General features: G+C 44.2%; 2 protein-coding genes across 5 annotated transcripts in view; one reads left to right on the top strand and one right to left on the bottom strand.

Annotated features, from left to right (window-relative positions):
* LRRC20 (leucine rich repeat containing 20) overlaps nucleotides 1-22,492 on the top strand; it is a 742,986-nt gene that overhangs the window by 527,990 nt on the left and 192,504 nt on the right. Inside the window, exon 5 of one of the 4 annotated variants that reach the window (XM_073685730.1) lies at nucleotides 7,927-7,992. The exons of the other annotated variants lie outside the window; for them this stretch is intronic. Coding sequence (XP_073541831.1) covers nucleotides 7,927-7,992 — 66 coding nt within the window. The remainder of the gene's footprint in view (nucleotides 1-7,926; nucleotides 7,993-22,492) is intronic. 4 annotated transcript variants of the gene reach the window in all.
* LOC141273634 (ropporin-1-like) overlaps nucleotides 1-22,492 on the bottom strand; it is a 114,813-nt gene that overhangs the window by 74,423 nt on the left and 17,898 nt on the right. The gene's annotated exons all lie outside the window — the stretch shown is intronic.

Raw genomic sequence — 22,492 nt, 5'->3', positions numbered from 1 at the left:
AGTAAAAGACCATTTCCTCCTAGCCATGAGAAAGCTAAGAGGTTGAATTTCACCATCTGCAAGCTCTTGGCTACAGAAATGCTGCCTTTCCGCCTGGTGGACACAGAGGATTTTCGAGACCTTATGTCCGTCGCAGTGCCCCAGTACCAGATGCCCAGTCGGCACTACTTCTCAAAGAAAGGTGTGCCTGCGCTCCACCAGCATGTCGCACACAACATCACCGCTTCTTTGAGAAACTCTGTGTGTGACAGGGTGCATTTCACCACAGACACTTGGACGAGTAGGCATGGACAGGGGCATTACATGTCGCTGACTGGGCACTGGGTAACTATGGTGACAGCAGGACAAGGGGCTGCTGTCCAAGTCTTGCCGTCCCCACGAGTTGTGCGTCAATCCTCTTTATGTCAAAGTTCCTCCACTGCTTCTGCCTCCTCAACCTCCTCTCGGTCTTCCACCTGCACCCAAAGCCTGTCTGGTCATGCCACAAGCTTTCTAACTGCGCAGAAGGGATCCTGCACACCTCCTTACTATGCTGGCAGTAGGGCTCAACGTCATCAGGCGGTTTTTACATTGAAATGTCTGGGAAATGTGAGTCACACTGCTGAGGAGTTGTGGTCAGCTCTGGAGAACCAATTTCATGAATGGTTGTCTCCACTGGACCTGAAACCAGGGAAGGCCGTGTGCGACAATGCTGCAAACCTGGGTGCGGCCCTTCGCCGGGGCAATGTCACACACGTGCCTTGTATGGCTCACGTGTTGAACCTGGTTGTCCAGCAATTTTTAGCCCACTATCCCAGACTAGATGGCCTTCTGCAGAGGGCACGGTCGCTGTGTGCTCACTTCCGCCGTTCGCATCCCGCAGCTCAGCGACTTACATCTCTACAGAAGTCGTTGGGCCTGCCACTTCACCGGCTAAAATGCGATGTGCCTACCCGGTGGAATTCAACTCTGCACATGTTGCAGCGACTGTGGCAGCACCGACAAGCCCTGGTGCAATACGTTCTGACGTATAGCCTGGGCCAACGAGATTCAGAGGTGGGGCAAATCACGCTGGAGGAGTGGTCTCAGATCAGGGACCTATGCACCCTTCTGCACAGTTTTGAAATGGCGACGAAGATGTTTAGTGCTGACGATGCCATTATCAGCATGACTATTCCGGTGATTTACATGCTGGAGCACATGTTAAACAGAATTCGGAGTCAGGTGGTGGCACAAGAGGAGGTGGAGGAAGTAGAGGAGGAGGAGTTGTATGCGGAAGGGCTAACATCTGCAAGGTCCAGACGGTCGGCAGCACCAAGGCGGCAGGCATGTGAGGGTGGGGGAGATGATTTTACCAGGGCGCATGGTAGCAGCCAAACTAGTGAGGAAGGTGCAGGAGCCCAGGAAGAAGTGGAGGACGAACTGATGGAAGACTCATCAGATGAGGGAGACCTTGATCACATTTCTGTTGTGCGAGGTTGGGGGGAGAGGACAGAGGAAGGAAGCATGATTGTTACCTCGCCACCAACACAACAGGGACTTGGTGCTCCTGGATGCGCAACACACATGAGTGCCTTCTTGCTGCACTACCTGCAACATGACCCTCGAATTGTGAGAATTAGAAATAATCCTGACTACTGGGTTGCCACACTGTTAGATCCCCGGTACAAAAGTAAATTTGCAGAAATTATTCCTGCCATAGAAAGGGATGCACGCATGCAGGAGTATCAGCAGAGACTGTTGCAGAATCTTACATGTGCTTTTCCACAAAATACCAGTGGTGCACGTAGTGAATCTCACAGTTCCAACTTGCCAACCGTGGGACCGTCAAGTGTTCAGCACTCAAACCGTAACAGAACCACAGTATCTGCTGGTAACATCAATTTTGCGGAATCATTTCACCACTTTTTTAGCCCATCCTTTGCAAGGCCACAGGAGACAAGAAGTCTGACACATAGTCAACGCCTAGAGACGATGGTACAGGAGTATCTCCAAGTAAACATTGAAGCCACGACTGTGTCACTGGACCCTTGCTCTTTTTGGGCTTCCAATCTGGATAAATGGCCGGAGCTAGCCACTTACGCCTTGGAGATCTTGTCATGCCCCGCAGCCAGCGTTCTGTCTGAACGTGTGTTCAGCGCTGCTGGTGGTGTGCTGACAGATAAGCGCACGCGGCTCTCCACTGATAATGTAGACAGACTCACGTTCATAAAGATGAACAAATCATGGATCCGAAACGACTTTTCTACCCCTGTGTCATCCTGGGGAGAGTAAAAGCTTGATGATTGGTTAAAATCACCCTACCAACCGTTTTAAGCTTTCAAATTACTAATCATGTTTATCTGTATCTTGACTGGAAAATAATTTGGGCTTTGTAGCAGTGTGCAGCACTGATCCTATTAGGCCATCTATAATAAGCTTCACCAGATTTAAAATTAAAAATAATTTTTAGCTGCATCTAGCCCGGAAAATAATTTTGGGGCTCCGAGATGCGCAAGACACATAAGTGCCTTCTTGCTGCACTACCTGCAGCATGACCCTCATATTGTCAGAATTCGAAGTAATCATGACTACTGGGTTGCCACACTCTTAGATCCCCCAAACTTTTCGATCAACCTTTTCATTTTAATAAAGACCAAAAAAATTGTCATTTTTGAAATTATAAGCATTAGCAGGTTGTTAGAAACTGAAATCAAACAGTTTTCAACTCAAAACTTTATTCTAGGTGATGTTACATTTTCACATAGGACCCCTTGTTCGAAAGGAGCTTCTGAACTCTCTCGTCCATTGAATTTGTCAGGTTTTAGATGGTTTCTGCTTCAATTGTTTTGCATGAGGACAGAATACCCTCCCAGAGCTGTTGCTTAGATGTGAACTGCCTCCCGCCATCATAGACACTCCTTTTAATGATGCTCCAAAGGTTCTGAATGGGGTAGAGGTCAGGGGAGCATGGGGGTCACACCATAAGTTTGTCCCCTTTTATGCCCATATCAGCCAGAGATGCAGATGTTTTATGTGCAGCATGAGATGGTGCATTATGATGCAGAAAAATGATCTTGCTGTGAAATACACGGTTCTTCTTCTTGAACCATGGCAGGAAGTGCTGTTTGAGAAAATCCACATACATTATGGAGTTCATCTTTAGCGCCTTCAGGGATCCTAAAGGGGCCGACAATCTCTCTCCCCATGATTCCAGCCCAAAACATTACTCCACCTCCTCCTTGTTGGCGCTGTAGCCGTGTTTGCGTGGGGTGTCCATCAACCAGCCATCCTCCACTCCATTCATCTGGACCATCGAGCGCTGCACGGCACTCATCCGTGAACAAAACAGTTTTGAAATCAGTCTTCATGTAATGTTTGGCCCACTGGAGCCGTTTCTGCTTGTGTGAAGTGGATAGAGGAGGTCGACAGGATGGCGTATGCACAGCTGCAAACCTCTGAAGGACCCTGCATCTTGTTGTTCGGGGGACGTTGGAGGCACAAGCAGCTTCAAAAACTTGTCTGCTGCTATGACAAGGCTTTTTTGCCGCTGCTCTTTCAACCTGACGTAATTGCCTGTAGGAAAGAGTCCTCAATTTGCCCTTATCAGCACGCACACGTGTGTACTGTGAATCAGCTACATACTTCTTGATTGCCAAGACACTTCATCCTGATCATCGCACAATGTTGATTGTAGTCATGCCTTGACCTAAACACTCCACAATTTGTTGCTTCTCAGCAGCCGACACATCCTTTTTCTTTCCCATTTTGGCAGAAAATGTAGGCTGCTTAATAATGTGAGAGAGCCTTCTTAAGTAGTCTTGCCTTTCATTGGACACACCTGCCAAACTAATTAGCACAGGTGTCTGCAATTGCTTACAGTGATATAAAGAGCCCTGACACACATCACCATCAATGAGTTTAACTGACAAACAAACAAATTCTTCCCTTATCACTCCTAAACACTTTTTGCATAATAATTTGGAACGCGGTGTACATGTGCTTTTCCACAAAACACCAGTGGTTCACGTAGTGAATCTTACAGTTCTAACTTGCCAACCGTGGTCTGTATGGAATTGTTCAATAAAGGGCCCAAAATTAAGATAACATAGATGGGAGAGGTCTCTATGAATAGGAATTCCTAAGTATTTGATACCCTGTGAGGGCCAGGCAAAGGGAAAGTTGGACTGGATGGAATCCTATATGGATTTAGGGAGGGAGACATCGAGGGCCTCAGACTTCGCTGCATTGATTTTAAAATTTGACCATGTAACAAAGTGATCTATTTCAGCCATAACAGCAGGGATGGATATATGTGATTGAGTGATATATACTAGGACATCATCAGCAAATAGAGAGCACTTGTACTCGGTGCCTCCCACCTCAATCCACCTAATATTGGGGTTATGGCGAATTGATGAGAGCAGGTGCTCCGTCACTAGGATGTATAAGAGAGGGGACAGAGGACATCCCTGCCTTGTCCCATTGGTGATTGTGAAAGGTGATGAAAATGTTCTGACGCACCCCCTGGGCCTTGGGACACCCGGAGCCGGACCCTTTTTGGTGGATGCTGGTGGTTGTAGTCTTCGTGGCGACGATCCGGTTCCGTGGCTCAGGGCGGTCAAACCAGTGGCGGAACTATTTATGTGGTTTTGATGTTTAAATGTCCGACTACGCCACCCGTGGATTGCGGTCAGAGTGAACCGCCGCTACAGGGCAGACCGCTAAGGCTGGTGTTGTGGGTGCAGCAGAGCATAGCATAACTCCCCACGGGAGGAGTATAGCCTCAGGGCAGTGTATGCGGAGGATGGGGGTGATGGTGCAGGGCAGCAGCAGTAACGACACGGAGTCAGTGATGCAGTTCAGGGCCTTTACTCACAGTTCTTATTATCCAGACCACGTCTGCAGGTAACGGCTGCCCACGTCGTACTGTGCTCACCAGGTGAGGGGCTCAGACAACTCCCAGATAACTTTGGAGCGCTTCACAGGACCCCCTTTGTGTGTCCTTTGTCTGGCCTTTCTTACCAACACTTCTGTCCGGCTGCCTCGGGCCTCCTCTTGGTAAACTTGGCGCCAGTTTCCCTGACCCTATGTGGTGCCTTCCTAGCGGGTGGAGCAAGGGGCTGCGCCACATAAAATGTCAGAGCCTCCGGTTTCTAGCTGAGGGTCGTTTCCTGCCTCCACTAGTTCGGGGACCGGTCTCCCCCTTTGGCCTGACCCCTCCACGCAGGTGGATTCGGGCGTGCGGTGGCGACTCGCCTGTCCGCACCCCTGGGATCCCTTCATTCCTCGTTCCTGGAGCCTTCTCCGCTCCTCTTCCTTCCTTCTCCCTCTTGCAGGCCTGGGCCTCTGTTACTAGGCCCGCCTCCGGAGCAGAGCTCATGCAGAGCCCCTGCTCCCTGCCACTTCTGCTCAGACTTCTCTGCACTGAACTAAGATGGTGCCCACCTTTTATACTCCCTTCTCAATGCACCCAGGAACTGCTTCCTCCCTGCTCCTGCACTGCAGGGTTCCCCTTCCTCAGTGTTCCCTCCCCCCACTCCAGCCAGGGACAGGGACTGTCGTGCCCATCTCAGGGGCATATTGGTCGCCCTGCCCCACGGCAATGTGGTGTAATGCATGCAGGTGTCGGGTCCTGATCCACACTCCATCCTTATCTGAGAGTGAGATATCACACCTCTGGGTGAGGTGCAATACGTCTGTAGCAACCGAGCCCTCGGTGCTACAGTTCCATTTATCTTCAGCCTAGGTGACGTATTGTGATACAGGGCCGTGATTTTGGCTATAAAAGGGTCCCCTAGACCCCTACCCCAAGCTTTTTAAGAGAATCATATATGGCGTGCCAGGAGACTCTATGGAATGCTTTCTCAGCATCCAACGAGAGTATCTACTTACAAATTTTTAACTGCATCTAGCCCAGGAAATACTTTGTGCCTAGTAGCAGTGTCTGCTAGTCAGCGGATTATCCCGGCTGTTAAGCAAGCTACACCACCTGTAGTTTGGACACTTAATTTTTTCAAAGGAAATGCTTCGGGACCACGGGATACTCAGTGAAGAGCATCAGGAGGCACCCCAAGGCATAGGGGCTGGGACTGGCACTAGGATGCCTTGCGGTGGACAGCCGAGCTCGATCCTTATAAAAGCTTTTTAACTGCAGCAGCTTTAGTGGACGCTACTGGAGCTGGAATTACGCGGCTGCTGGCATGAGACTTGCCCTCCAATAGATCCTTGTAAATGGATTTAAAGTGTATTCATTCAAATTAGAGGGACAATTTAAATTAAAAAGCTTAGAGCTGCCTCCACCACAGGGGGGCTCTCTCGACCCACCAGCGGACAGGCACCAGTATTGGGAGAGGGGGGCTGGCCGTCAGGGTTCACCGCGGCTCTGGCACAAACCCGGCGACACGGAGGTGGCACGGGCAGGAGCGGACTGGCCGTCTCGGCTTCTCACTTTTTGGATTTTAGAAGGGCATGACATGCCTATATCTGTGTCTCCCCCTCCTTTTACTCCTCCACCTCTTTTCTTTTCGCATGACTATATGTACTTGTCACTTTTCCATGTGTTAGTTGTGTCTTCTGAGCAGTTTGTCAGCTTTTGGACACCTTTGAAGGTGTTTTCTATGTGTTTCTATGTGTTTTTGTTTGCCTGCCATTGGTTTTAACGGTGTTCGAAGGTGTTCGACGAACAGTTCGACGAACAGTTCGGCGAACACACGGGTGTTCGACGAACCGAACCGAACTCGAACACTACGGGGGTGGCTCAACACTAGTCTTTACCAAGAGGTGGGTGTTTACAGGATTCTCTGGGTGCCATATTTAGGCTGCTTTGAATATTTAGGAAAAACAAAATTTGAGCTAGGTTTAAGTTGGTATACATGCAACACCTAAATGCATATTTCACAATGGCCATGAATCAGAAAAACCTACAAGAAGCAAAATAAACATAAACCCTGTTGTAAATAAATAGAAAGCAAGTGCATTTAAATAAAATAGGGTTCCTAGTAACACTGTTTTTGATCAAAAATAGCATGAAAGCTTTCCCACTGCGACAAGGTGAACCCGTTTGGGAAAGTCCTACACTGTCTAATATTAAAAACCTTACCATAGGTCAAAGTTGACCTCTGTGTGAATAAGGGCAGACAAAGGACTGGGTCCCGAATGCGGACACCAGCCAGGGGAAGCTTTTTAAATGTATTCTCCAGCTCTAGGAAGGGAGGTCACATCCTAGTTTGCACAGAATGCAACAAATACAAAGAAAAAACAAAATTTGAGCTTGGTTTAAGTTGGTATTCATGCTGCACATAAATGCATGTTTCACAATGGCCATGAATCAGAAAAACCTACAAGAAACAAAATGAACATAAACCCTGCTGTAAATAAATAAAAAGCCAGTACATTTAAATAAAATAGGGTTCTTAGTAACACTGTTTTTGATCAAAAATAGTATGAAAGCTTTCCCACCGCGACAAGGTGAACACGTTCGGGAAAGTCCTACACTGTCTAATACCATGTGTCAAAGTTGATTTTATGTTCATTTTGCTTCTTGTAGGTTTTTCTGATTCATGGCCATTGTGAAACATGCATTTATGTGCTGCATGTACACCAACTTAAACCAAGCTCAAATTTTGTTTTTTTCTTTGTATTTGTTGCATTCTGTGCAAACTAAGGTGTGGCCTCCCCTCCTAGAGCTGGAGAATACATTTAAAAAGCTTCCCTTATCTGATGTCCACACTTGGAACCCAGTCCTTTGTCTGCCCTTATTCACACAGAGGTCAACTTTGACACATGGTAAGGTTTTTAATATTAGACAGTGTAGGACTTTCCCGAACGGATTCACCTTGTCACTGGTGGGAAAGCTTTCATAATATTTTTGATCAAAAACAGTGTTACTAAGAACCCGATTTTATTTAAATGCACTGGCTTTTTATTTATTTACAGCAGGGTTTATGTTCATTTTGTTTCTTGTAGGTTTTTCTGCTTTGAATATTTATCCTGTGAGCTCTACTTCTTTGATGAAGACCATAAAAACTAATGGTAAATAAAATTTCTCATATCTGAAACTATTTTGTAGATTGTAAAACAAAAAAATAAAAATAATCAGGAGCAATGGGAATAATATGGAATAAAAAAGTGGCCACTTCTGACCTGGTGACATGGTCTTCTCTAAAGGACCATCTTTTAAAGACCACTTGGCATTGTATTCTGCTGCTGTACATACAAAATCTGGAACTGCCGATTATTCTTCAACATAAAGCTATGAATTATATAAATACTCTTAGATTATATTACTTGAATAAATTTGACATCCAATTTTGACTTTTCCATAATTTAATATTGCTCTGCTTTCCATTGCGGTCACAAAAGTAAAAGTTATTTCTTCTGCCACATTAAAAGCGTAAATCATTATGTTCTGCATTTTACTTTAGCTTTATGGAGGATGAATCTATCAAGAAAGAATTGTTTTGTAAGTCATCTATCCAGATGGCATCTCAGAGTTTGAAGCCTCGTTTCCTGTGCTCCTGAGCACTCCATTAAAACACGTCTTAAGACAAAGACCACCACGTGTTTCTCACTGCATCATGCAGGTTTTATAGTGATCTGAAAGCTAAAATCTCTCTAATGTACTAATGCAAGAGCGAGTCTGTATAGCTGTTAGTACTGAAACATTGTGTAGTCCAAGGCACTTACCGATCAGAAAATAATTACTTTTGCTCTTGAAAATCTGTTGGGCTGTCATCGGGCTTGATTGTACTTGGCAACTATTTTGATCAAAGTGAACGAAGTATAGTACAATAGTTTTATAACAATAGCTTATAAAGACAAAACTAAAAAATCATACAGTTAGGTACATGAGTGGACATGTCATTGGTGCAACCTAGAGGACCCATTTCTACCTCCAAAACAGGTGGACTTGTCCATTACAATGAGCTATTGGACTGCAAAGGGCCTAAATACTGCTATTGCAAAGGGACTCTCTTCTGTCTGTGTCCACCAGTAAGTAGGTATATAGTAAAATTAGGTCTTTTATATTTGCCCTTCACCAACATATCACCATATCACAGAAAATGTAAAAAGCGTTGCATTATGTAGCACCTTGTAACAAAAGAGGGTGTATTCCTGTAGCACTGTTGTAGCTTTCAGTTTTCCTGTAGCTGTGATTTTTCACCCCTGTACCTTTGATTTTTGTGGCGCCATATATATCACTTGGTCATTGCCAGTGACAGATACTAGGAATGTTTAATGTAAGAAAGTCCCTTTCAATTGAAAGTTATGGTAGTTATCTGATAGGACCTCATTATATAATTAAATATATTGATTTATATCCTTTATAACGTTATTCAAACTTGAGCAAAAAGCCTTGAATGTCAATGATTGAGAACTGTTATGGATGTGAAAGATCAACTTTCCTCCTTACTCTCCAAATCAAACCTCACCTGTAAACTTCACCCAATCCTGTCTCACCTCATCCCAAACCTTACCACTATCTTCATCCCAGCCCTAGCCCACCTTTTCAACCTGTCACTAACAACTGGTGTCTTCCACTCATGCTTCAAACATGCCTCAATCACACCCATCCTCAAAAAGACCTCCCTTGACCCATCCTCTGTGTCTAGCTATCGCCCCATATCACTTCCCCCCTATGCCTCAAAACTACTGGAACAACATGTCCATTCTGAACAGTCCTCCCACCTCTCCTCCTGCTCACTCTTTGACCGCCTACAATCTGGTTTCCGACCGCACCATTCTACTGAAACTGCACTGACTAAAGTCACCAACGACCTACTAACCGCCAAATCTAAACGACACAACTCTGTCCTCTTCCTCCTAGACCTGTCATCTGCCTTTGACACAGTGGACCATTCCCTCTTACTACAGACTCTCTCATCTATCGGCATCACAGACTTGGCCCTATCCTGGATCTCCTCATACCTAACAGACCGGACATTCAGTGTCTCCCACTCACACACCACCTCCTCATCTCGCCCCCTATCTGTCGGTGTCCCCCAAGGTTCAGTTCTAGGACCGCTGCTCTTCTCCATCTACACCTTCGGCCTGGGACAGCTCATAGAGTCTCACGGCTTTCATTATCACCTCTATGCTGATGACACACAGATCTACCACTCTGGACCCGATATCACCTCCTTACTAGCCAAAATCCCACAATGTCTGTCTGCTATTTCATCCTTCTCTGCCAGATTTCTAAAACTTAACATGGACAAAACAGAATTCATCATCTTTCCGCCATCTCATTCAACCCCCCCAACTGACCTATCTATCAACGTCAATGGCTGCCCAATCTCCCCAGTCCCTCAAGCTCGCTGCCTTGGGGTAACCCTGGACTCTAAACTCTCCTTCAAACCACATATCCAAGCCCTTTCCACTTCCTGCCGACTCCAACTCAAAAATATCTCCCAGATCCGCACACTCCTCAACCATGAATCTGCAAAAACACTAGTGCACGCCCTTATCATCTCCCGCCTTGACTACTGCAACCTCCTGCTCTGTGGCCTCCCCTCTAACACTCTCGCACCCCTCCAATCTATCCTAAACTCTGCTGCTCGACTAATCAACCTGTCCCCCCGCTATTCCCCGGCCTCTCCTCTCTGTCAATCTCTTCACTGGCTCCCCATTGCTCAGAGACTCCAGTTCAAAACCCTAGCCATGACATACAAAGCCATTCACAACCTATCTCCTCCATATATCTCTGACCTAGTCTCCCGTTACATACCTGCACGCAACCTCCGATCCTCACAAGATCTCCTGCTCTACTCCCCTCTTATCTCCTCCTCCCACAATCGCATACAGGATTTCTCCCGTGCTTCCCCCCCCTACTCTGGAACTGTCTACCCCAACATATTAGACTCTCGCCTACCGTGGAAACCTTCAAAAGGAACCTGAAGACCCACCTCTTCCGACAAGCCTACAACCTGCAGTAACCACCGCTCCACCATACCGCTGCATGACCAGCTCTACCCTCACCTACTGTATCCTCACCCATCCCTTGTAGATTGTGAGCCCTCGCGGGCAGGGTCCTCGCTCCTCCTGTACAAGTTGCTGTCACATTGTGTTCAAGATTATTGTAATTGTTCTTTTATTATACCCCTTTTTCACATGTAAAGCGCCATGAAATAAATGGCGCTATAATGATAAATAATAATAATAATAATAATGTGCTGGGATCTTATACTGTACATAAGAATGATATGATTGTGTTTGCAGCAACATTTTCTTGCAAATCATGTCATGTCATTGCCATAAATGTCAGTCAGTTTTTTAACTCCGGTTTTTATTTAACGTGTCAAATCTTAAAAATATTTATAATAATAATTCTGTAAGAGTCTTATAATAAAGATAATCTGTCAGGTCAGATGATGCTACTAACCCTCAGATAAAGGATTCATTTTCAGGTTAATAGAGTAAGGAAGATGCCTGGCCTCGTACTAAAAGTGTGTCACCTGGGTGAAAATTAACATAATTTCTCCCAAGAGCCGCTGGCTTTCAGTGATGCAGGCGTGCCTGAAGTGATTACATTCATCCCACTCAGCACTGAGAACGCCAGCTGTAGTCACGCCCAGCTCTGACTGACAGCCGGCTCTGTACTGATGCACTGTTGAGCGAGCTGTCAGTCAATGTCTGATTTTAGACTGCCAATCCTTTTGTTCCCTAAATAATGTGCTATCGCTAATTAAGTCTTCAGTGGCTCTCTCATAATGAACACAGGAGTTTTCAGCAGAATGTGCCCTCCTATGTAAGGCCTCATTCAGACGTCCGTGTTGCATGTACGTTTTGCATCCATTTTTTTTTTCACGGATACGACACATACCCATTATAATCTATAGTGCTGTTCACATGTCCATGTTTTTCCCTTACCGTGTGTCTGTGCAAAGCACACAGACACAAGTCGTCTGTTTTTTTTCGGCAGCATAGACGAAAAGGTCCAATACAAGTGTATGAGTCCGGATTGCATCCGTGTTCTCCCCATGTTTAACATTGCAAAGTATAGGAGAAGCTTTGTAATTTGTTTATTTCCTTATCCATCCGTGAAAAACACTGTTGAAACACTGATGGTAAAAAGTGACACACTGACGACAAACTGATGCACAACCCTGATGACACTGGAACCATTTTTTTTCGCGTACCTGGTTAAACATGGATGTGTGAATGAGGCCTTGGAGAGAGTCGGGCGAGGTAGCTGCCAGCCAAACAATCAGCTGAATCATAGTTCAGCCAACAGTTATCTAAAGTGTATGTGAGGCCTGAAAGATGCGGAAATTGAGGGCCAAATGATGATAAGCATTCTGGGAGTTACTCCAGTAGATTGACCAGTACCTTTCATAGGTTCCATGCAGTGTTGTGTCCCTGGGCATTCATCTATACTGTTCCTGGTGACCATGTATTACTTGATCTAGCTAGGCACCATGGCACTGAGTATTAGCTGCTGGACCTGAAGTGGTAAACTGTCTAACTGCTTAGCTTTATTAAGAGATGTTTAAACTGATCTTTTTAATGACATATTCACACATTTATGTGTCATGGTCCAAGTACAGACCATGCTTCACGGACTGATCGTTGGTCTCTCGACCTGAACAAGGCAGCCTCATGTATGCTTATGCGGCTATCAAGTTCCTTTCAGGAGACCCCTGGCTGGTCTGGGAATCATGGTCCATACTCGGACCATGACACATGTATTTGTGAAAGAGGTATTATTACAATGGGATCAACATTTGGAAAACTTTGATGCAAGTATTAGTATTCTACCTCATCATAAATGAAATAACAAATGGGCATTCTTATTCATGTAGATTTTCGTTGTCTATATTTTTATTATTATTATTTATTTATTACTATAATAATATTATAATTTATTATTATATTTTTCTATCTCATCAAAACTGTAGATCTTTTTTTTGCCTACTACTTTTTTTTTATCTTATCCATCTTTATGTTGACAAGTATTGCACTGAGAATTGTTCTCATGTCTTTGCTAATTCAGCACTTTCCTTATTCAAAGTGATATGCTCGGGCACATGATAGTAGGTCTGGTAGGATCCCTGGCCTGGAGGAATTCAATAATTAGCCTCTTGGATTGACCTGTATTCATACATGTTATAGATGATTCCAATCAGTTTGACAAACAAGCTACTTTTTTCCCTTAAGGTACAGAATTTTTATAGGCAGGGCACATTCTATTACTGTACTGCCAGTCTGACACATGCTCTTTCACAGCTTGAATAATTGACTCTTGCTTACTCTGCGGATTACATTCTTGGCTGTTGTATGTAACAATAATAAGTAATTGTAATAATACAGGTGAGGCCTATAAGATTTATTTATACCATAGAATGTTAGTGCTGTGTGCATATTGTTTTATTGTACATGGATGCATTCTGACTCTGTTGTACAGAACTGCAATAGGGACCTATAGAAAGCACCTGACCTTACCGTACTTCCATGCAATCACAAATTCATTAAATCAGAGTCCCAGCAGTTGTCACAGGAAGCAATGGAAGGGATCATAAAACCCCTTCACAGAAATCTAACATAAAGTGTGGCAAACTATATTGGTTGTTTCCAGTCCACCGTATGTGAGATTTTGTGCGAGTATAAAAAAAATGGGAAGATTATAAAAGGAAAACATATGAGTAGACAAAGAAAGACCTTAACGCATCAGGATAGAAAACATAAAGCAATATGCTTTGAAAATAGGAAGCGTACAACAAATCAAAAGAAAAACACATGGGCGAGGAGTCAGGCGTCAAGGTCTGCGATAGAACTGTAAGAAATCAACTGAATAAAATGAGGTTGAGGTTGTGCATACAAAAAAGACAAATGAAAAACGGCATTGATGCCTAAATGTAAAAAAAACAATGTTAAGAGGGGTACGGCATTGATGCCTAAATGTAAAAAAAAACAATGTTAAGAGGGGTAAGGCATTGATGCCTAAATGTAAAAAAAAACAATGTTAAGAGGGGTACGGCATTGATGCCTAAATGTAAAAAAAACAATGTTAAGAGGGTACGGCATTGATGCCTAAATGTAAAAAAAACAATGTTAAGAGGGGTACGGCATTGATGCCTAAATGTAAAAAAAACAATGTTAAGAGGGGTACGGCATTGATGCCTAAATGTAAAAAAAACAATGTTAAGAATGTCTCAAGTGGGGTACCACAGGGCTCCGTCCTGGGACCTGTATTGTTCAACATCTTTATCAATGATTTAGATGAAGGAATTGAGGGTAAACTGATTAAATTTGCTGATGACACAAAGCTAGGAGGGATAGCTAATACTAGAGAAGAGAGAGAGAGGATTCAAAAAGACCTAAATAAACTGGAGCAGTGGGCAGCAACCAACAGAATGGTTTTTAACAGGGAAAAATGCAAAGTACTACATCTGGGCAATAAAAATGAAAAAAGCATATACAGAATGGGAGGAATAGAGCTAAGCAACAGTACATGTGAAAAAGACTTAGGTATACTAATAGATCATAGACTGAACATGAGTCAACAGTGTGATGCAGCAGCAAAAAAGGCAAATACAATTCTGGGATGTATTAACAGAAGCATACAGTCTAGATCACGTGAAGTCATTATCGGTCTTTACTCCTCTTTGGTCAGACCTCATCTGGAATACTGTGTACAGTTTTGGGCACCACATTTTAAAAAAGACATAGACAAACTGGAGCAAGTTCAGAGAAGAGCGACCAGAATGGTGACTGGTCTGCAAACCATGTCCTATGAGGAACGGTTGCAGGATTTGGGAATGTTTAGCTTGCAAAAAAGAAGACTGAGAGGAGACTTAATAGCTGTCTACAAATATGTCAAGGGCTGTCACATTGTAGAAGGATCATCTTTATTCTCATTTGCACAAGGAAAGACTAGAAGCAATGGGATGAAACTAAATGGGAGGAGACACAGATTAGATATTAGAAAAAACTTTTTGACAGTTAGGGTGATTAATGAGTGGAACAGGCTGCCACGAGAGGTGGTGAGTTCCCCTTCAATGGACGTCTTCAAACAGAGGCTGGACAGACATCTGTCTGAGATGATCTAGTGAATCCTGCTTTGAGCAGGGGGTTGGACCAGATGACCCAGGAGGTCCCTTCCAACTCTACCATTCTATGATTCTATGATTCTATGATTCTAAGAGGGGTACGGCATTGATGCCTAAATGTAAAAAAAACAATGTTAAGAGGGGTACGGCATTGATGCCTAAATGTAAAAAAAAACAATGTTAAGAGGGGTACGGCATTGATGCCTAAATGTAAAAAAAACAATGTTAAGAGGGGTACGGCATTGATGCCTAAATGTAAAAAAAAACAATGTTAAGAGGGGTACGGCATTGATGCCTAAATGTAAAAAAAACAATGTTAAGAGGGGTACGGCATTGATGCCTAAATGTAAAAAAAACAATGTTAAGAGGGGTACGGCATTGATGCCTAAATGTAAAAAAAACAATGTTAAGAGGGTTAAAGAGAATCGATTTTACAGTGCACGACTGGAAAAGAGTAATACTTAAATGAATCACCAATCTTCATTCACTGTATAGATGAGGTTGGAAATTTTATCTTATGATGAAACATATAAAAAATATCCTGAAAAAAAAACAAAGCAAATTTATTTACTCATATATTATATGGGGTTGTATGATGGGTACTTCAAGATTACCTCAACAATCACTGAACTCGTGGACATAAATGTTTACACTTTTCTTATTCCATCAACACAAAGTAGTTTTGATGATGGTACTTTTCTGGATGATCATGCATCTTCACACAGATTGTTAAAACTTTTTTTTAGGAAGTCATATTGGCTGAATGGCATATTGTTTATTGTCAGTGAAGCCCATACCTCAAAGAATTTGGTTCACTATAAAAGCCAGACTAGGAGCAGCAGCAAAATAATAAATGGTTGAGACCATTATTGTTTTCTCAACATTGAGTGATTCCATAACTTTTTCTTGTATTCAATCTGATAAAACCTGTGCCATTAGGTAAATGCTTGTTGTGGACCACCTGACATCTTAAAACATCTTTGTGGTCCACATTTAACTCTATAGTCAGATTGCAGATAGAAGACAGAGCGGTTAAATAGTTTAGTAAGCAGCAATGTCACTTCCCGCTTCAATAATGTAATCTATGTGTGTCAGATAGTTGTATCTACTGAGTCTTAGCAGATCCAGAACAATCCAGCATTGTAGCACAGAAGGCTGTAGTTCCTCTGAAACTGGGGCTAAATCAGCCCCATGTAAGAGGGAAATCATCAACAACAACAAAAACAGTCCTTTATGAACTTATGGGGGTCAAAGTGAATACAATAAATAAACAAAACGAAATGAAAAAAAAAATGTAGAACAAAAAATAAAAAACAAGAAATGTTCCTGCTAGCTGGCTGTAGTCCATGCTGATTAAAAAGCATGTAAATGTGAAGGGTTTTTCCCAAAAAAAGACATTTATTGTCTAGCCACTCGATTGGTGAAAAATGGTGAATGAAGGTTCTACAATCGATCATTAGGATGGCAGATGTAATTTAGCTTTATAACCATGAATATGTAATAACCATTCACTGCCAAAATTCTTATTTACTCAAGAGTGGGATCCTTCACAACTAGGGATCAGTCTGAATCCAAATATAAGATTGTGAACTAGATTACAAGTATTCTGACTCATTGTACCAACACTTACACCAGAACGTTGGTTATCTCACTAATATTCTGCTGTATGTACACGATATGAATACTGATATATTTATTAACTATGTGCACACTGGTTTCTGAATGGGAAGAACTACATAGTGTAATGCAGCGGCTTGCTGCATTGCCAAATGTCTGAGGGGGTGTGTTCTGGCTGACCACGTACCACCCCTTCAGGTGACTGATCACATGACATCATCACAGGTCTTGTGCACACAGAGGGATAGGGGAGGTACGTGGTCAGCCAGAACACACTCCCTCAGACATTTGTTAATGCAGCAAGCCGCTGCATTACATATCCCCCCCTCTTGTTCAAGCCCATGGTATTGAACACATGATATATACAATCACATTATAACCCACGGTTCACACAGAGTACATGTACTTGACTTTTGCGCTGCTTAGTTCCTGGAACATTAGCCCATTCCTTAGGGACCTACTATCTGTCATTGTCACTAAATTCGTGAAGTCACATTTCCGAGTCGTAACCTTCTCAGACCTCCCCCGCTCCCAGCGGTCAATGCTGCAGTGCGACTCACTTGCCCTTGTATCTAACGTCAGGTCCAACTCTGTACTGTCTCGTACTCTATTGGGTCATTTGTATGGGCCTCTCAGACCTGAGTTACTGGAGGTCTCACTACCTCTAAACCCATGCCCACTACCCTCAGGACATCCTGAAAGGTCTCTAACTTCTGCTGTAGCCGTTCTATTATTTGGAGGGCCTTTTCTCTGTCTGGTCTCACAATTTATAAACGGCTGTCATCTTCTGCTGCTCAGGCGACGCTGTCTTTCCATTCACAGTCTGGCGAGATTCAACTATTCTACCTCTCGCAGGTAGGTCACTCGGTACTCCATCAGCATTCGTATATATGCAAGATTTTCTTCCGTTGCTACAGCGGAGAATGACACCATGCCGTCTTCATCCGGTATCCAGTCCTGATGATCACGTGGACTGCTTACTTTCATCACACCAGACTTCTTTACCATCATTTGCAAGGCTTGGCCATTTCTCCCAATAAGCCTTCTTACCATAGCATGCGGCACCCAGATGACTTCTTCTCGCAGACTTTGAGCTTTTCTCATAAGCTCCAGTTGTCTAATGGCTTGTTCCGTCTTCAAAAGGACAATCCGCTTTGTGCGAACACATCGCCAGTGCATGTCACTTAGGACAGCCACCCTCTTCACTGTGAGTTCGGTTGTGGACAGGACCACCAGCTGTTTAGCTTTTGAGGTTAAGTACACCTTACAGGCTTCCATGGCCTTCTTAAACTCTTCATGCACTGACTCTCTGGTGCATTCTTCTCTCAAATCTTCGGGTACATCTATGAGGCACTTGTACCGAGAAGTTTCTGTCTCACCAGTGGTCTCCAAACGATCATCTGACTCTGGTTTCAGGGACAACTGACTTTCAGATTCTTCACCCTGTATGCTTCCCCTGAGCTGACTCACAGCTATGAACTCAAGAATTCTCCTCTTGACATTTTCCATCCCATACTGATCTTCTTTTAACACTTCCTCAGCTCTCTTCAGGTCCACTTTCTCATGGTATAGAGGATTAAGCGCAACTTGTTTGCCCTTTTCCTTCTCCAAGGCGACCTCGTTCACTGATTGGTACTTTACCAGGTGACCTTTGAGCTCAAAAACTTCTTCCTCTAGCTTAGCTACTCACCTCTCTGACTCCAATTCGCCCACTCGGCTCTCGACAGCCAGTCTCTCAAGCTTCTCTTGCTTCAAATGGGCTTGTAGCGTCTCCTTGAGCTCCTTAATCTCAGCTCTTACATCCACCGAATCATCCAAGCTCGCATTATTCGAGGAGGTATTTGCTTCATACCTCCCTTCTCCAGTGGCAAACTCCTGACCCTGGTCTGTGGCTTCTCTGATAGACTCCTCCATCTTTTTCTGCTCAGCTTCCATCCTGCCGATTCTATCCTTAAGGCACGTCCCTACCCTCTGGAGATCATCACAGAACGTCCTCAGCTCCTTCATCTGATCTTCCAGTCCTAGGATCTTTCTGCGGAGATCATCATTCTCTGCATCTGCCTTATCATCCTCTAGTTTTTTTTTAACCTTGAGGAGATCCTCATAGTCCCTCTTGGTTTGTTGCAGGTCCCTATTGTGTTCATCACACTCCTTCTTGGATTCACGCAGCTCCTGGTTGAACTGTTCGTGCAGTTGTTCTAGGTCTTGATTGCATCCAGAAACTTCGTCCTTCAGCGCCCCTTTTAAGGCAGATGGCTCCCTATCCCGCTGGTGTAGTCCCTCGTCCAGCCTTTTCTTCTCCTGCATCAGCTGCTTCACCTTCTCCTGGAATCTCTGCACTTCCTTTCTTGTGACCTCTGCTTCCTCCGCATCCACAGAGCCTTTCTGGTTCAGCTCTGACTGTACCAGGGAGAAATGATTTTTCATTTCATTCAGCTCATCTTCAGACTCCTCTTTCTCCAGCTTCAACTGCAAAACCTCCTCCTTGGTTTTGCGGAGGTCCTCTTTACCTTTCTGGAACATTTCCTTCCATTGGTTGATTTCCTCACTGCTTTCCTCCAGTTCTCGCTGCAAGTTCTTCACAACCTGGTTTATTTTCTACCGTTCAGACTCCAGACTCAGCTGGTCCTGGGACACGTTCTCCATGTTTTTCCTTAGTTGCTGCACGTCACTCTGATACTGCTGCCTGACAGGTTCTAGCTCTTGGTCATTATTGGCCACCTCCCCTTTCAGCACCCCCTTCAGGGCTGTCAGTTTCTGATCCTTCTGTCTCAGTAGATGATCGTGCTTGTACCGAATCTGCAGAACTGCCTCCAACTCTTCCTCCTGGTCATCTTTGTTATCTGATACTGTACCGGAGGTTGCTACTGGCAACATCACCTCCTCTTCCATCCTGATCTCCTCTGCTTCTAAAGGAGGATCCACACTCGGAATAAAGGCATACAGCATTGCATTTTCTTTATTTAGCCTTTCAGCAAAGGCTACAGGAGCAACTTTTTTGTGGCCCTTGCACCTTCGACGACGAGAAGGGGACTTTCTCACCTCGTTTAACTCCTCCTGACTGAACTCTCTTTCTACTTTCGTAGTGTCACCGTCAGCTGTGGGGTCTGTGTCACTACTCATGGTGTGGTGGACCAACAAGTCACCTCCCACTTTGATGTCAACCCCTTCTACTGGAGCTACCCAGTTATCAACGGTCGAATTGTCATTTTAGGCGGTACCAACACATGACCAGTAACCAATTCTGGTTTTGTATGCTCCACCCCCTTTTGAGACTCCGCCCCCTTTTGGACAACCATACCTGTAGGGGGTACTCTAAAAAAAAAAAAACCCGCAATAGTCCTAGGACCCAGTTCACAACATCTCTTACTACCTCCCTGGGCACTCTGGGATAGTACCGGCGCCACAGGAGAACTCAAGCAATGGTCCGCTGCCGCCATTCTGTAAGGGGCCAACTGCTCCTGCCGTTCCTGTACCATGTCTTGTTGTCATTTCTTAAATACCTGCTGTTATTTCTCAAACACCTGCTGCTGCGATTTTAACAGGCACTTTAATCGCTCAATAGCTTCAGTCTCATTTGCTGCTCCCTTCACAGCCATCTTTATCAGCTCTTGCATTTCTTCAGAACACTCTATTTTGCTGAAGAGCGTTTGCAGCTGGTCATCTAACCCCTTCTCCATTCCGTGTGGGGATACTGCTCCATTCATAGCCAATCACGGTACGCTGCTCACACCGCTCTCCCCGGAAAAATTTTCGTGACCCCACCAAGCCACAGCAAACCAGTTTTGAAGGCGACGACAATTTTCGTAACCCCGCCGAGTTACAGCCAGATGCTTTAATCTTTGTGGCCCCGCCGAGCCACAGCCAGATGCTTGCATCCACATTCGTCGTCCTGTGCCGTTACCCCTTGCAACCAGGCTGCAGTTGCCCGCATTCTCTAACCAATAGCGCTATCGATCATGTTGAGGGGCACTCACTTCACCGGGTCAATTAAAGCACACATGCAATGTTTTCTGGTAATCAAGTCCAGCAGTTTATTGCACATCATAAACTGCTTATAACATAGTCCATCTCAGTGGCTCGCAGGAATGTTACACATGCAATATTCTAGAGCCTTTCAGTGGCAGCTATGCCCGCTTGGCTTCAGATACAGTCTTCAGCAAGGTAGCAACATCAATGTCCATTTTAAGCACCGTATTTATCTTTGCCGGGTCTAGCCGCTTCCATCTGCTCTGTTCTGCCAAAGCTGTGGCTTAAGGCTCACCAGGTGTGGCCTCCAGGCCTTGTGCCCTCCCAGGGCTAATGGTGTCTCAGACCCAGGGATCAGGTCTCTTGCCTTCCTGTGTTTCAAAACCACCCGGATATATACACTGTATATCCCTCTGTGCGCACAGGACATGTGATGATGTCACAGTCATGTGATCAGTCACCTGAAGGGGAGGTACGTGGTCAGCCAGAACACACACCCTCAGACATTTGGCAATGCAGCAAGCCGCTGCATTACAATAGTCTATGCTTTTCTTCTTCCCTCCTAAACACAATACAACACAAATCTCATCTAAAGAGGCTCTCCATCTAAAAGTATTTTCAGAAAATGTAATTAGCACAGCCTTCTGTTCGTCTTGTTGTCGGTGCAGTGCTAAACTACAGTAGCTGTCATGTCAGGCAGCACTTTGCTAGAATCCGATCTTATCTTACATTAACCATTTTTTCATTTTAGCACAGAAATGCCAAGTAACAGGTGACAAAGATCCGAAGCTTGGCGGATCTTACACCACGGTTTTCTCCGACTGCCATACTAACCATATTTTTGATAAAAATAGGTTTAGATGGAGAGTAATTTTAAATCCACGAATATCTATACATGCTTTATATAAACATATGATAGCGGCGTGGTAGAACATACCTTTTAAACTGGAGCTGAGTAACATGGGTACAGATACAGATGTACATTTGACTGCATAGCCTTCCTAGATCCAAATTATGTTTATTCTCCACCAATAAATATATAGCTTGCTGTATCTGCACAAATAATACTGCTATAAAAAGGGTATAAACGAAAAATCATATATTTTATTTTATTGTATATATAAAATCATTGAATTCAGTTTTTACATATCTATACTTCTGAAGCTGCTGCTTAGCACTGATTTCAGCACCATACCACATGACCCGTGGGTTCAGCTGCAGCACTGGGGAACAAGGGGGAAGAGGGTCTAGTTGTACTCCCATGTTTCTGAGCCAGGATGCTGCTGTGATTGTTCTTTTTCTACCTGTGTAGATTAATTTCCAATGCAGGGCATTAGGGGAGCAGTCCCTAGCATTTGCCCTTTCTCCGAACATACCGTCATACATGATTTAACTAATCATTTGCCACCAGTATGCAAACTCACAGCCTATAACATGACAGACAGAAAAATTAGCAATGAACTGCAGGTTGCATTGCTAAATAAATGGAGGCTTTTCACTGCTTAAAGATTTAAATAGTATTCTTCTTCTTAACTTCCATATAGTACTGTTACATAGAGAGACATCACTATATACTAGTACTAGTGTTGAGCAAGTATGTTCTGTCCGAGTATGCTCGGGCCGAGCTCCGAGTATTTACTGCTGCTCGGTGATAAGGTTAAATCGCTCCCGTGTGCATGATTTGCAACTGTTTGGCAGCTTTATTACATGTGAGGAATGTGTAAGAAATAGACATTCCTCCCATGTAATAAAACTGTCAAACAGTTGTAAATCATGCACACGGGAGCGATTCAAAGATGTCACCGAGCAGCTGTAACTACTCGGTGCTCGGCCCGAGCATACTCGGCGAAAGGGTTAACAGAACATACTCGCTCAACACTAACTAGTACATCTCTATA

Source organism: Phyllobates terribilis, unplaced genomic scaffold (genome assembly GCF_046119375.1).
Source record: "Phyllobates terribilis strain yellow unplaced genomic scaffold, ASM4611937v1 Scaffold_5__5_contigs__length_657084704, whole genome shotgun sequence".
NCBI classification, from domain to species: Eukaryota; Metazoa; Chordata; class Amphibia; order Anura; family Dendrobatidae; genus Phyllobates; species Phyllobates terribilis.
This window is presented reverse-complemented; position numbering and strand designations above follow the sequence as displayed.